Genomic DNA, 14,416 nt, shown 5'->3' on the forward strand with positions numbered 1-14,416 from the left:
AGGATGAGACCTCTGGGAAATTATATAACCTCAAAAAAAGAGTCAATCTATAAATGAGTTCTGTCTTATCTTGTACTTCTTGTTGGTGTAAATTAGAGGTAGATTATATTACAGGTGAACTTAGTGGCAAAACATTATTTCTGCAGCCCTCTGATGCCCTTCAATGTTAAATCACATTTTCTCTACTCCATTCTTTTCTTTACCATGAAGTCAGGACTCATATGAACCAAAATAAAACCAGAGACGCTTTTCTCAGATTTAAACATGCTATCTTTGACAGTTGTATTTTAAATCTATAATAGTCACAAATAGTCCGACACTAATGTTCCTCCATAACAACACAGTGAGTTGCTGTTCCAGCCTCGGTCACGTTCTAGTATTTTCTGACGGTAAAACTCAGAGTGACATCATGACGGTTGCAGCAGCAGACAGACAGTAATATTCCTCATTTATCTGAATAAACCTCCTCCCCTCTGGGTTCACATCCTCCTCCTTAAATGATCCTCAACAGCAGCTGACGGAGTGATGAACGCTCTTCTGGACGAGCAGATATTTTGTACATTTATGTTATTTCTGCATTTACTTACTGGCTTTACGCTGTTAGCTAACGCTATGCTAGGTTAGCATAACTACGGCGATGTTATTGCTAACATAAACAGACAGGGAGTAACTTAAGCTACGTTAGCACAACTTTAGCAACGTAAATGAAAAGCAACGAAGCACACGCCACTCGTCATGACACATGGGAAAGAGAGTTAAACTGAAACGGGAAACATGGTGAGTCATTGTTAATTTCACAACGTCTATAAACTTACCTGTCGGCTCCGCCCACTCCTGTAATGTAGCCTGGCTATAGCTAACTCCTGTAATGTTTCCTGGTTGTAGCTAACTCCTGTAATGTAGCCTGGCTGTAGCTAACTCCTGTAATGTAGCCTGGCTGTAGCTAACTCCTGTAATGTAGCCTGGCTATAGCTAACTCCTGTAATGTAGCCTGGCTGTAGCTAACTCCTGTAATGTAGCCTGGCTGTAGCTAACTCCTGTAATGTAGCCTGGCTGTAGCTAACTCCTGTAACGTCTCCTGGCTGTAGCTAACTCCTGTAATGTAGCCTGGCTGTAGCTAACTCCTGTCATGTAGCCTGGCTGTAGCTAACTCCTGTAATGTAGCCTGGCTGTAGCTAACTCCTGTAATGTCTGCTGGCTGTAGCTAACTCCTGTAATGTAGCCTGGCTGTAGCTAACTCCTGTAATGTCTCCTGGCTGTAGCTAACTCCTGTAATGTAGCCTGGCTGTAGCTAACTCCTGTAATGTCTCCTGGCTGTAGCTAACTCCTGTAATATAGCCTGGCTGTAGCTAACTCCTGTAATGTCGCCTGGCTGTAGCTAACTCCTGTAATGTCTCCTGGCTGTAGCTAACTCCTGTAATGTAGCCTGGCAGTAGCTAACTCCTGTAATGTAGCCTGGCAGTAGCTAACTCCTGTAATGTAGCCTGGCTGTAGCTAACTCCTGTAATGTCTCCTGGCTGTAGCTAACTCTTGTAATGTAGCCTGGCTGTAGCTAACTCCTGGCTGTAGCTAATTCCTGTATGTTACTGAGGACTGGATGGAGTCAGAGCTCCATGTATTGGACAAACGGCACAAGAACATATTTCTTACTAGTAGACTAAACTACAATCCTAATCCAATAGTTTGAAAATATAATACAGACTGAAAGCAACACAGATGTCTGATTATGCTACTGCAGACATAGCTATGAGTTAAGGCTGCAAAAAGTGCCAAAAACATTCAATTAATAGGCCTATCAGTTAGGGCTGGGCGATATGGCCTCAAAAAAAAAATCTTAGATTTTTTCACAAAAAATCCCGATTCACGATTTATCCGATTTTTTTTTTTTTTAACCCCCTACCTAATCTCTGCATGCTGAAGTCCAGTCTACTCTATGCAAATCAGCTGCAGCCCTCTCCAGGTAAACACACCGGATCGCAGCGGGAAACGCACCGCAACCGGACCAGCATGCCACATGCGGGGCAATTCCCGCTGCGATCCGGTGTATTTACCTGGAGAGGGCTGCAGCTCATTTGCATAAAGTAGACTAGACTTCTACTTATTCAAATTGGATGCAGCGTGCAGAGATCCCACGCATCGTGAAACTTTCCTCAAACTTCTAAACTAGGCGTCGGTGACCTAAAACGAGGACAGATTCAGCTGCTGCACAGATTATTTCTCACCTCAAATGCTTTCAGAAATACTTTTCGCTGACGTGTTTTTGAAATAAAAGGGAAAATTTGCGGCCGAGCCGCTGTGTTTATCCGACTCATCTGCAGAACTGTCCAGCTGAAAGCTCGGTGACGTCAACACGTAGCGGCCCGCTGTTGCTCAGCACTGTCATGTGACCATGTTGTGGTCTGCTAGTGACCGCCCGCCGGCCGTGTGATTTTCAGATGCGGTGCGTTGCCGTGCGGGAAAATTGCATCTAGTGGACACGCACCTTTAGATCTGCATCGCTCGCTGCCATGTTGTTTGTGTATCAAGCGCGGGGGGGGAGGGGGGCGCACTCTGAACTACGGGAGCCCAGCGGGAAGGTGTTGGTGGCGGATGTTGATGAGAAAATCGATTTTCATTAAAACAAATCGACATTAAGTACAAAATCGAATTAATCGATAAAATCGATTTCTCGCCCAGCCCTACTATCAGTATCTCTGCCTCATCCAAGTCATGATCAGAGTAAAGATTTTAATTTATATTGGTTGCTTAGATGTAGGTTTCTTTTTCAACCTTCAACTAAATCATAATTATGCAACACAAGATTCAGATCTGGTCCCATTGTGCTACTCACAAAATGGACAAATAATGCAAAGAATAAATAGTCAAGTAAGTAAATATGAAGCTATTTTCATAGTGATGAGGAGAATAAATCCAGTAATCTTACATTCACTGTGATATTCTTTATAGTGTGCGACAGTTTTATTCTCTCTGCTGCGTTTAAGAGTTTTGGGAGCTAGTAGAGAACAAAGATAAAAACATCATTCAAACCGATAAGTACGCTCACTGCAAATCTTATAGTCACAAAGTACAAGGCTTTAGTGCTTTATCAGTGTCTGTTTCAGGATTATATCAATATATAAAGGCGTATAGAACAATGAAATGGCTTTGAAATTGCAGCTTGTTCTCCTCACAGCAGTATCTTTGGTCCGAGCCCCGCCGGATCGGAGATTGTGGTATTGATTGGTCAGTAAGCGATGTTTTAATATATGCTGATCTGTTATCTTCAGTTCTCTTCAGCATAAGTTACCAAACCAAGGTTGGTTGATAACTTATGTTGCTGGCTGTGTTGGTCCTCCAGCACCTTCAAGGAAAGCAGAATCAACAAACCAATAACAGGCAAATGCCCCAGAATCACTTCCAAAAGAGAAAAAAGCATACACAATAATCTCAATATCCAAATGTACCTACCTCAACAACTCGCAAATTTATAGGGAGTGACTTTAAAGAGATGCAGAGGAGGCAACAGGAGATAATCAGTCTCTTTTTAGGGATTATGTTGATATGTAAAAGCCTATATATAATAAAAAGTACCTTTGAAAATGCAGTTTTAATAATTCTTGCACTCTTTACAGTACTAGCTTTAGTCTGAACTCTATGAGATTGGAGATTGTAGTATTGATTGGTCAGTAGATGGAGTTTTAACATGTGTTCATCTCTTATCTTGAGCAACATCTGGTCTGGAGAGAGTTAGGAGTTCAGCTTCAGTTGCCATAGTGTAAGAAGACCACTGTCGTAGTCCTAAAAACACCCAGAATTAAACCTGAAGTGACCTCGATAATCTCAAATCCTTCTCCAGGTCTCAGAGGACTCGTCCTCCAGAACCTTCAAGGAAAGCAGCATTTAGAAGCAAATAACAGGCAGATGCTAGGATCCCCCAGAATCACTCTCCTCTGTATGGACAGTTTGATCTCCTTCCCTTTGTTTGAAGCACCAAAAGCCCAGCGTAATGCGTTGGAAATGCTTTTATCTCTCCTGACGCTAAAGGAAGAGTCTGTTGACTATTAGTTTTCATATAATATTGTTGGTATCTTCCCCAGGTTTTGTTATATTGTCTCTGATATACATAGTTTTACTGTGAGTTTTTGTTGTGAATTGGGCCTCGGAGACGATCAAATTGAGGTTTAAATTGAAGTGAGTCTCTGACAACAATCAAATAATGTGTTTTTGAGGCTGTTGAGTCCATTTTTTGCTCCATTCCCACTGAAATCACCTATTTTTCAGGAGTTACGTTGCAGCATTATCCTCATTTTCCATCGAAGTGGCACCAAATTGCCACCGACTCTGATCTAAACCAACGCATTTAAGTAACATTTATGTACCGTGGCATATAAAATAATACAATACTTCAGCTTTTATCTCTCATGCTGCTATCAAACATTAAAGCAAGACTCTGCTAGTTTTCATATACTATTGTTGGGATTTGTCATATTGCCTCTAATATACGTTGTTTTTATGTGAGTTTTTGTTGTGAATTGGGCCTCAGACACGATCAAATTTAGGTTTAAATTGAAGTGAGTCTCTGAAAGCAATTAGATAATGTTTTCTGAGTCCATTATTTGCTTTATTTTCACTGAAATCACCTGGTTTTTTTTAGGAGTTTTGTGGCAGCATTATCCTCATTTTCCATCGAAGTGGCACCAAATTGCCACCGACTCTGATCTAAACCAACGCATTTAAGTAACATTTATGTACTGTGGCATATAAAATAATACAATACTTCAGCTTTTGTCTCTCCTGCTGTTATCAATCATTAAGTCAAGACTTCACTAGTTTTCATGTTGTCCAGGTTTTATGTTGCCTCCTATATACATTGTTTTTCTGTGAGTTTGTGTTGTGAATCTGTCCTCGGAGACGATCAAATTGAGGTTTAAGTTGAAGTGAGTCTCTGAAAGCAATTGAATAACGTATTCTGAATCCATTATTTGCTCTATTTTCACCTGTTTTTTTTTAGGACTTACGTGGCAGCATTAGCCTCATTTTCCATCGAAGTGGCACCAAATTGCCACGGACTCTGATCTAAACCAACACATTTAAGTCAACTTTATGAACCGTGGCATATGAAGTAATATAACACTTTGGCATGTATTGCTGGCTAATCATCTGTACGCTTCCAGCTGTTATACTGTGATCTCCTCGGCCACTTTCTGCTGCACTAGACCCTTCTCGCTCCATCAGAAGCACAATGAACAGGCGAACAGATTAACAGCGACAGGCGTGCCAGGCCCTCACACCACAGTGAATCGATTGGCGGGGCGACTAATATCGGTTGTCTGATTACTGTGATTACTGCGAGCAGGGACATCAGTATGAAAGAGAAGAAGGCGAGGGAGGTGCCGTCTGCTGACTCATATTCCTCGGTGTAACTGCTGATACCTTAAACCGTTGTTCTCCAACAACAGCTGCTCTTGCTGCATGCAGCGTTTGATTCTCCAATACGTCAGATTTGGTTAATCAGACATTAATCACCGACTCTGAGTGCAAACCAGAGCTCCATAAACCTACTTCTGAACAGAGGGAGATGTTTCCTACCCACAGGAGAAAAAAAACAATGTCCTCCTTTCCGTTGTCTCTCAGCGGCAGCAGAAGTAGAAGCAGCATCGTGCTCCCATTTCTGAGGTGCCACAATCAAATATTTAGCTTAGTGCACCAGGCCAGTTATTCTGTAATGGATAAATAATGCCTTTGTCTGCACTGATGACAGATTAATAAAACCCGTCCAGCGGTTTATCAACACATACAGTGCCTTACAAAAGTATTCACCCCCTGTTGGCTTTTTACCTGTTTTGTCACATTACAACCTCTAATTTAAATATTTGTTTAAAATCGGAATTCTATTTGATGGATCTGCACAAAATAGTCTGTTTTGAAGTGAAATGAGAAATATATATATATATATATATATATATATATATTAAAAAATAATTTTTAAAAATAAAAAACTGAAAATTGGCATGTGCATATGTATTCACCCCCTTTGCTATGAAGTCCCTAAAAAGCTGTGGTGCAACCAATTACCTTCAGAAGTCACATAATTAGTGAAATGAAGTCCACCTGTGTGTCACATGATCTGTCAGCATTTACACACCTTTTCTGAAAGGCCAGAGGCTGCAACACCTAAGCAGGAGGCACCTCTAACCAGACACCACCATGAAGACCAAGGAACTCTCAGAACAAGTCAGGGACAAAGTTGTTGAGAAGTACAAGTCAGGGATGGGTTCTAAAAAAATATTCAAATCTTTGATGATCCCCAGGAGCACCATCAAATCCATTATAATCAAATGGAAAGAACATGTCACCACAACAAACTTGTCAAGAGAGGACTGCCCACCAGAATCCATGGACCGAGGGAGGAGAGCATTAATCAGAGGGGCAGCACAGAGACCAAAGCTAACCCTGGAGGAGCTGCAGAGTTCCACAGCAGAGGCTGGAGTATCTGTCCATAGGACCACAATAAGCCGTACACTCCATAGAGCTGGGCTTTATGGAAGAGTGATCAGAAGAAAGCCATTACTTTCAGATAAAAGTAAAGCACGTTTTGAGTTTGCAAAAAGGCATGTGGAAGACTCCCAAAATGTATGGAGGAAGGAACTCTGGTCAGATGAGACTAAAATTGAACTTTTCGGCCATCAAGAAAAACGCTATGTCTGGCGCACACCGAACACATCTCATCACCAAGAACACCATCTCCACAGTGAAGCATGGTGGTGGCAGCATCATGCTGTGGGGATGTTTTTCAGCAGGAGGGACTGGGAAACTGGTCCGACTCAAGGGAAGGATGGATAGTGCTAAATACAGGGATATTCTTGAGCAAAACCTGTACCAGTCTGTAAGAGATTTGAGACTAGAACAGAGGTTCACCTTCCAGCAAGACAATGACCCAATATACTGTTAATGCAACACGAGTGGTTTAAGGGGAAACATAGAAATATGTTAGAATGGCCTCAATCCACTTGAAAATCTGTGATCAGACTTAAAGATTGCTGTTCACAAGCGCAAACCATCAAACTTGAAGGAGCTGGAGCAGTTTTCCTTGGAGGAATGGGCAAAAATCCCAGTGGCAAGATGTGGCAAGCTCATAGAGACTTACCAAAAATGACTTGCAGCTGTGATTGCCGCTAAAGGTGGCTCTACAAAGTACTGACTTTAGGGGGGAGAATAACTATGCACACTGATGTTTTCTGTTATTTTGTCATGTTTTTTGTTTGCTTCACAATAAAACAAATGATCACATCTTCAAATCTGTAGGCATGTTCTGTAAATTAAATGATGCAAACCTTCAAACAATCATTTTAATTAACATTTTAATTCCAGGTTGCGAGGCAACAAAACATGAAAAATGCCAAGGGGGTGAATACTTTTGCAAGGCACTGTATACTCCAGTGACTACTCAGTACCCCCTCACTTGGCCCAGTTATTGTATGAATCCCCCCTGACCCTGGTTCACACACTCGGCGATGAGGATGCTGATTCTATGGCAGCGCTGCTGATGTGATGTGGCATTACTGGGCCACGATTCCTGCTGAATGCCCTAAAAGTTTGGCCTCCCCTGTGCCCCCCATCCCCACCGTCTGCCTCTCAGCGATCACTACCGGATCTGCTGGCCGACTCTCACCCTCAGACTGTCACGCTAAGGATGTTCATTTGTGGCGTGTGGATGCTGGAAAATTTTTCAGTGAGGGTGAAGTCAAGATAAATGCTCTTATTTTAAACCACTCTTAAGGTCTGCAGGTAGAAATGTGGAGCTGTGTCCTTACATGTGTTTGTCGTCATGCAGTCCCAGTTGATGCTTTTAAAAACAGCTCAGGACTATTTAAAGTGGCTTTTTTTCTGCCTCCTATGATTTAGGTTTTTAATCTGCATGCTTTTATTACTTTTAATATGACTGTTTATGTATTTATCTTGAATCTACTGTTGCTTTGCCTTTGTACTTTTGATTTTGGTGCCATTACGATAGCTGAATTTTGATAGCAAAACTACACTTCCTAGTATCTTATTTTTGATTCTAACTGAGCAAATTAAGCAAATTTCTAAAATGCATCCATATTTAAAGTTTCTAAACACGTGCATGTCAACAAAATTGTATGAAATTAGCTAAATAATACCTAAACTGCCTACATAATGGCATTAAACTTCCATAAAATGAAGCAGAATGAAGTAAAATATCTTACAAATGTACACTTTGTCCACATATACTTTTGCCGTCATGTTTTATGTCATAATATGCAAATAATACCATGGCTTTTGGAGAAGCTCACTCTTTTCCCCCTCTTTTTTATGGTCAGAAACAACAGATGCAACCTTTCTGAAGCTCTTCACATAGCTTTACTTCATCATTATTCATAATAACCCTCTGAACTCAGAGCAGTTTCTGGGTGTTTTTATTTACTCACTGTAGGCTCATTTTTCACTGAAATACAGCTGCTGATTATTAGTTTTTCAGATAATATTGTTGGGATGTTCTCCAGATATACATTGTTTTATGAGAGGAATTTGTCCTTGGAAACAATGAAAGTGAGGTTTAAGTTGAAGAGAGTCTCTAAAAACAATCGAATAAAGTGAAATCACTAATTATTTTGGATTTTACGTGGCAGCATCAGCATCTATTGGCCTCATTTACTTCTGAAGTGGGACTAAATTGCAACCGACGCTGATTTAATTCATCACATTCAAGGGGAATTTATGAACCGCTGTGTATAAAATAATGTAGCACTTCAGCTTGTATTGCTGGCTAATCATTTATAAAGCTCTTTATTCAGCTTTTGTTTATCATTATTCATATTAACCTTCTGAACTCCAAGCAGTTTCTGGGTGTTTATTTTTGCTGCTGTCACATTTTTTACTCACTGAGGGCTCATTTTTCACGGCGATATAAAATCCTGCACCTCTATGGAAACAGAACAACCATGGCCAGAAGTGGAGAGAACAGAAAAACATCTTCTGTGCAGCAAAATAAAAATCAGAAGACTAGGATGAATTTCTTTCTCAGTACTGTTGAATGATGTTTCGCCGTGCCGAATGTGTCCTCCATGTGACAACTTGCTCTGTATACCGTTTATGAGCCATATTGAATATATTTTATAGCTCAAATGTGGTTAAATTTGCTCTTGTCGCTCCTCAGTTGTGCTGAGGAGGGCACAGTGTTTTGTTTTTTACAGATTCTAGTCAGTACAAAAGGTTTATTTTTGCCAAATTTTAAATTAGACATATAAAGTAAAAGGATTTGGATGAAATATCACGATTTTAAGCTTAGATTTGGAGAATATTCCCAACAGAATGGTATGCCACACATGATTAGTTAAGGGACCGTCAGAAAGCTGAAAATCTGATGATTTATTCTGTTTTTACAGTTACTTGCTCTGATAAATGGTGTATTTTTGGTCATTTTTTAAAAAGATAACATGCCTTTCAAACCCGTCGGTGTTGGGGGTTCAGAAGGTTAATAAGAATATGAATAATAGGAACACCATTTTTGTTACTCTGTTTGGTTTTATGGCAGTTGATGTCAATAAAGTTGTTTTTTAAAAATTCAGTCATAATGAGTGAAGTTTAGAATTTATATGGTGACACTTTGGCAAAAGGAGCATCCATGTCAGTATCTTTATTAAAGTGAATTAGTGATAAGTCATGCTTGAATCATACATCAGTAATTGCTTAATTTTATGCATGATTAATGATGATGAGGATACAGAAAAATAAAAATACATGGCAAAAAAGAACATGATGTCAATATTTTATAGACCCCCCACAAAATTTCACAGCTTACGCTTTTAGGGGAGCTCATCTCTTATTTAGAAGAGCCAAGCACTGACCCTCCTGCTGTTCACACCCTGATCAGAATTTCTGGAGAAATGATTTATAGATAAAATAACTAGATGAGGAGGAACGATTCTGGCAATTTTTGTTTTTATACGAGAGCAGAAATGTTGCAAGGCTGCATGGTCTTATCTTATCTCAGCTTAAAAATGGTTTAATGAAATCTGACGGTTAAACTTTTGACGCTACACTGTAAAACATCTTAAAAAGAAGTTAGTCAAATCAACTCATCTTTTCTAGTTAAATCTAAATATATACTGAACTTAAAATTAGGGACGTCTCGAGACAGATCCTATGACCTAACTAGCAGATTGTAAATTTGTAAAGCTGAATTTTAAACAATTTCTAGACCATGACAAGTTGTTTTGATCATAAAGTAAAATACGAGATTTTTCATTGTTCTTTTGTCATTTTGTGCCTCATTTTTGTAATATTTTGTCTTGTTTTTGTTGTTTTTTGCCTTTTTTTTTGTCTGACTTTTGTCATTTGTCTCATGTTTTTGTTGTTTTGTTTCAGGTTTTTGTCGTTCTGTGTTTCCTTTTTGTCTCACTTGTGTTTTTTGTCGTATTTTTGCAATTTTGTCTTTTGCTTTATTCATTGTTTTGTGTATTGTTTTGTGTTTTTTTGTCTCGCTTGTGTTGTTTGTCTGTTGTTTTGTTGTTTTTTTCTTGCTTTTGTCATTTTTGGTCTTGTTTGAGGACAAAATAAACACAAAATGACAAAAACGATACACAAAGCAATGAATAAAGCAAAACAAAACGACAAAAGTAAGATAAAAAACATAAGCGAGACAAAATGGAAACACAAAAAGACAAAAACAAGAAACAAAATGACAAAAACTTGAGACAAACGACAAAAGTCAAACAAAAAAAGACAAAAAACAAGACAAAATATTACAAAAATGAGATGCAAAAAGACAAAGGAACAATGAAACAAAATGACAAATAATGAGACAAATGACAAAAATTAGACAAAAAATGACAAACGTGAGAAAATGACAAAAAAATAGAATAACAACACAAGCAAGACAAAAAGGAAACACAAAATGACAAAAACCAGAAACGTGACAAAAACATGAGACAAACGACAAAAGACAAAAAAAACCCCAACAAAAACAAAGCAAAATATTACAAAAATGAGACACAAAATGACAAAAGAACAATGAACAATCTAGTATTTTACTTTAACATTAAAACAACTTGTCTTGGTTTGGATTGGACCCTCTGGTGGGCCGGTTTTGGCCCGCGGGCTGCATGTTGGGCACCCCTGCTTTAAACCTAGAAAATGCAAAAGGAAGTCTGTAACTACTGTAGATGTGATTTGTTGATTCAAATTAACATCTTCAGTTTATTGAACTTCCACAGCTGCCTTTGAACTAATTAATCCACCAGTTAATTTACAGTTACAGTACAGTTAATTTACATTTTTACGTCAACAGGGGAGCTTTTATTTCCTAGCTGAATGAATTTGAGGTGATTTACAGTGCAGGTAACTAATCTAAACAATGAAGAAAGCTGCAAACCATTTTGGCCTCACACCATGTGCCGTATGTTTTTCAGGTATGCTGGGGAGCTCTCGTTTCACCGGCTCGTCCCTGAACTACAGCACCCTGCTGCTGGAGGAGGATGTGGGGCTGCTGTACGTAGGAAGCAGAGGATCCATCTACGCTCTCAACACCTCCAACATCTCCACACCTGCAAACCTCAGCGTGAGTCCCGACGCTGTTTAGAAAGACACAGCACAGCAAAAATCTCCGTTTCACAAGTTTTCCTCCCGTCTCCTGAGTGTCGAAGGAGGAGAGACTAATAATAGCCGTAAGCAGATTGAACAAATCCCATTGTGTTTGTCCAATTTTATGGATATCGGATTAAATGCAGCAGGCGTTTATTCAAGGGTTACTGAGGAGAGTCAGAACTCGGTGACGCAGCCAGAAAATGAAGTGAGCTGTCTCTCCTCCTGTTAATCGAACACGTACACACACTTGTTTTTTTCCCTTTATCTCCCCATTTCCTGTCTGTCTGTGGAGCTTTTTATTTATCTATTTGTCCCTCTTTATTTATTGAGCTAACTGAGTCATCCTTATTACCCTCCCGTTGTTTGCAGATTGATTGGGATGCTTCCCCTGAACAGAAGAAGCAGTGTCTAAGCAAAGGCAGAGACAATCAGGTACAAGGATGCGGCTTCAAGTCTTTATTTATCGAGTTGTTATCGGAGAACACGATGAAACCTTTGTGATGTGTAGTTTGCTTATGACAGCAACAGAGCAGGCAATCCTTTCAGTTTCTTCATCAAGCAGCAAAGAAATCACACTGATTTTTTAACTGTGCATAAAACTGCCTCCCTGCATGAAGTAGATTGACTGGTCTATGCTTCCTTCATCTCTCCTTTATTGTAGAGCCATAAATAACTAGCTTTTTCCTCTATTCTCTGCAGACAGAGTGTTACAACCACATCCGTTTTTTGCAGCGATACAATGAGACTCACCTGTACGTCTGTGGAACCAACGCCTTCAAACCTCTCTGTGCTTATATAGTAAGAACTCGTGTGATTTAATAGATTTTACATTTTCTTTTAGAAACACCTGCAGTTGACCCTCCTGTTGTCTTCATTTACAGGGACCAAAAATATGGTTTCCTTGTCTGAAAAAAAATCCAAAAATTCAGCAAAAAAAATTCCACAATTTTCAGAAAATTTGCAAAACCTTCAGGAAGAAAATTCCAATAATTCCTTAAAAGTTTCCCTTAAAGTTGTATTTTTTTTAAAAAAATCCCCAAAATTTGGCAAGAAAATTCCTGTAAATATTTTCAAAAAATGAGTAAAAATCCTCCAAAAAAATCCTAATAATATATAAAGTGATTCCATATATATCAATAAAACTTTTAATATTTTCTTAAGAACATTCACATAAAAATCAACCAAAATCCAGTGAAATTTTCTGGATTTTGGTAGATTTTTTTGTGAATGTTCTTCAGAGACATTTTTAACATTTCATTTTTTTCCACCAAAAAATTTTCAAAAATTTCCCCAAAATGTTGAAAATGTGGACATCAGAAATTTCACTGTGAAAATATTGGGGTTTTTTGCCACATTTTCGAACTTTAAAATGGATCAATTTTGACCCGCAGGACAACACAAGGGTTAAACTATTGATTCTGTAAAATACGAGGACACAACAATAGAGAGATAAAAATACACACTACCGTTCAAAAGTCTGGGGTCACTTAGAAATGTCCCAAACCAGATCCTGTGACGCAGCTCAGAGGTGTCCAACATGCAGTCCGCGGGCCAAACTGTTGTTTTGATCATGAAGTAAAATACGATATGACTCATTGTTCTTTTGTCATTTTGTGTCTCATTTTTGGAATATTTTGTCTTGTTTTCGTTGTTTTTTTGTCTTTTTTTGTCTGACTTTCGTCGTTTATTTCTTGTTTTTGTCTTTTTGTGTTTCCTTTTTGTCTCGCTTGTGTTTTTTGTCTTATTTTTGTTGTTTTGTGTTTCACTTTATTAGCTTTTTTGTATCGTTTGTGCTGTTTGCCTATTGTTTTGCTGTTTTGTTTCTCGCTTTTGTCTAATTTTTTCTCTTTTTTTCGTGTCATTTGTCTCATTTTTTGCCGTTTTGTGTCTCATTTTTGTAATATTTTGTCTTGTTTTTGTTGTTTTTTTCTTTCTTTGTCTGACTTTTGTCATTTTGATCATAAAGTAAAATACTACATCGTTCAGTTCCAATTGTGACTAAATGTGTTCCTTTGTAGACACTGTGATCTGAAAGTTGTAATGTGGAAATGATAAACTGAGGCAGAAGGTTGTTGATATTGAATTTATTTTTCTTAAGACATTTCAGGATGTTCATAATGTTTTATTTTTGTAAGAAAAGAATTTTTTTTCAATGAAGATAACATTAAATGAATGATAAATCCAGTGTAGACATTGTTAATGTGGTAAATGACTATTGTAGCTGGAAACAGCTGATTTTTAATGGAATATCTCCATAGGGGTACAGAGGAACATTTCCAGCAACCATCACTCCTGTGTTCTAATGCTACATTTAGTTAGCTAATGGTGTTGAAAGGCTAATTGATGATTAGAAAACCCTTGTGCAGTTATGTTAGCACATGGATAAAAGTGGGAGTTTTCATGGAAAACAGGAAATTGCCTGGGCCACTCTAACCTTTTGAACGGTAGTGTGTAAAGATATAAGAAAACCCTCTGAACCTTAAGCATTTTCTAGGTACTTTATGCTCCTGTCAGATTTTTACTCACTGTGGACTCATTTTTCACTGTGATATAATGATAATAAAGTCCAGCACAACCATAGCTAGAGGTAGAAAGAGCTCAGAATAACATCTCTGCAGTATAACAAAGTTAGAATGTCATAAATCTTATAAAAGAAAAAATGTAAGTCAAATTTATTTATTGGATAATTCATTGTGCACACTACCAAGTACCCACAGGTGTAACCAATACTGGAAAAACTAACAGTGACTTCAAGTGCTATGGATTTTTTTTTACTTTTAAAACATCTTTCTATACTCGTCTCCTATTTGTTTTGTGTAAACACAGCCTG

General features: G+C 38.5%; 1 protein-coding gene across 1 annotated transcript in view; it reads left to right on the plus strand.

Moving 5' to 3' along the window:
* The window catches only part of sema4gb (sema domain, immunoglobulin domain (Ig), transmembrane domain (TM) and short cytoplasmic domain, (semaphorin) 4Gb), a 70,709-nt gene that overhangs the window by 29,128 nt on the left and 27,165 nt on the right, over window positions 1-14,416 (plus strand). The window contains exons 3-5 of the mRNA XM_023291131.3: window positions 11,412-11,560; window positions 11,956-12,018; window positions 12,286-12,384. Of these exons, the coding sequence (XP_023146899.2) occupies window positions 11,412-11,560; window positions 11,956-12,018; window positions 12,286-12,384 (311 nt within the window). The remainder of the gene's footprint in view (window positions 1-11,411; window positions 11,561-11,955; window positions 12,019-12,285; window positions 12,385-14,416) is intronic.

Source organism: Amphiprion ocellaris, chromosome 18, assembly GCF_022539595.1.
Source record: "Amphiprion ocellaris isolate individual 3 ecotype Okinawa chromosome 18, ASM2253959v1, whole genome shotgun sequence".
Classification (NCBI taxonomy): Eukaryota; Metazoa; Chordata; class Actinopteri; family Pomacentridae; genus Amphiprion; species Amphiprion ocellaris.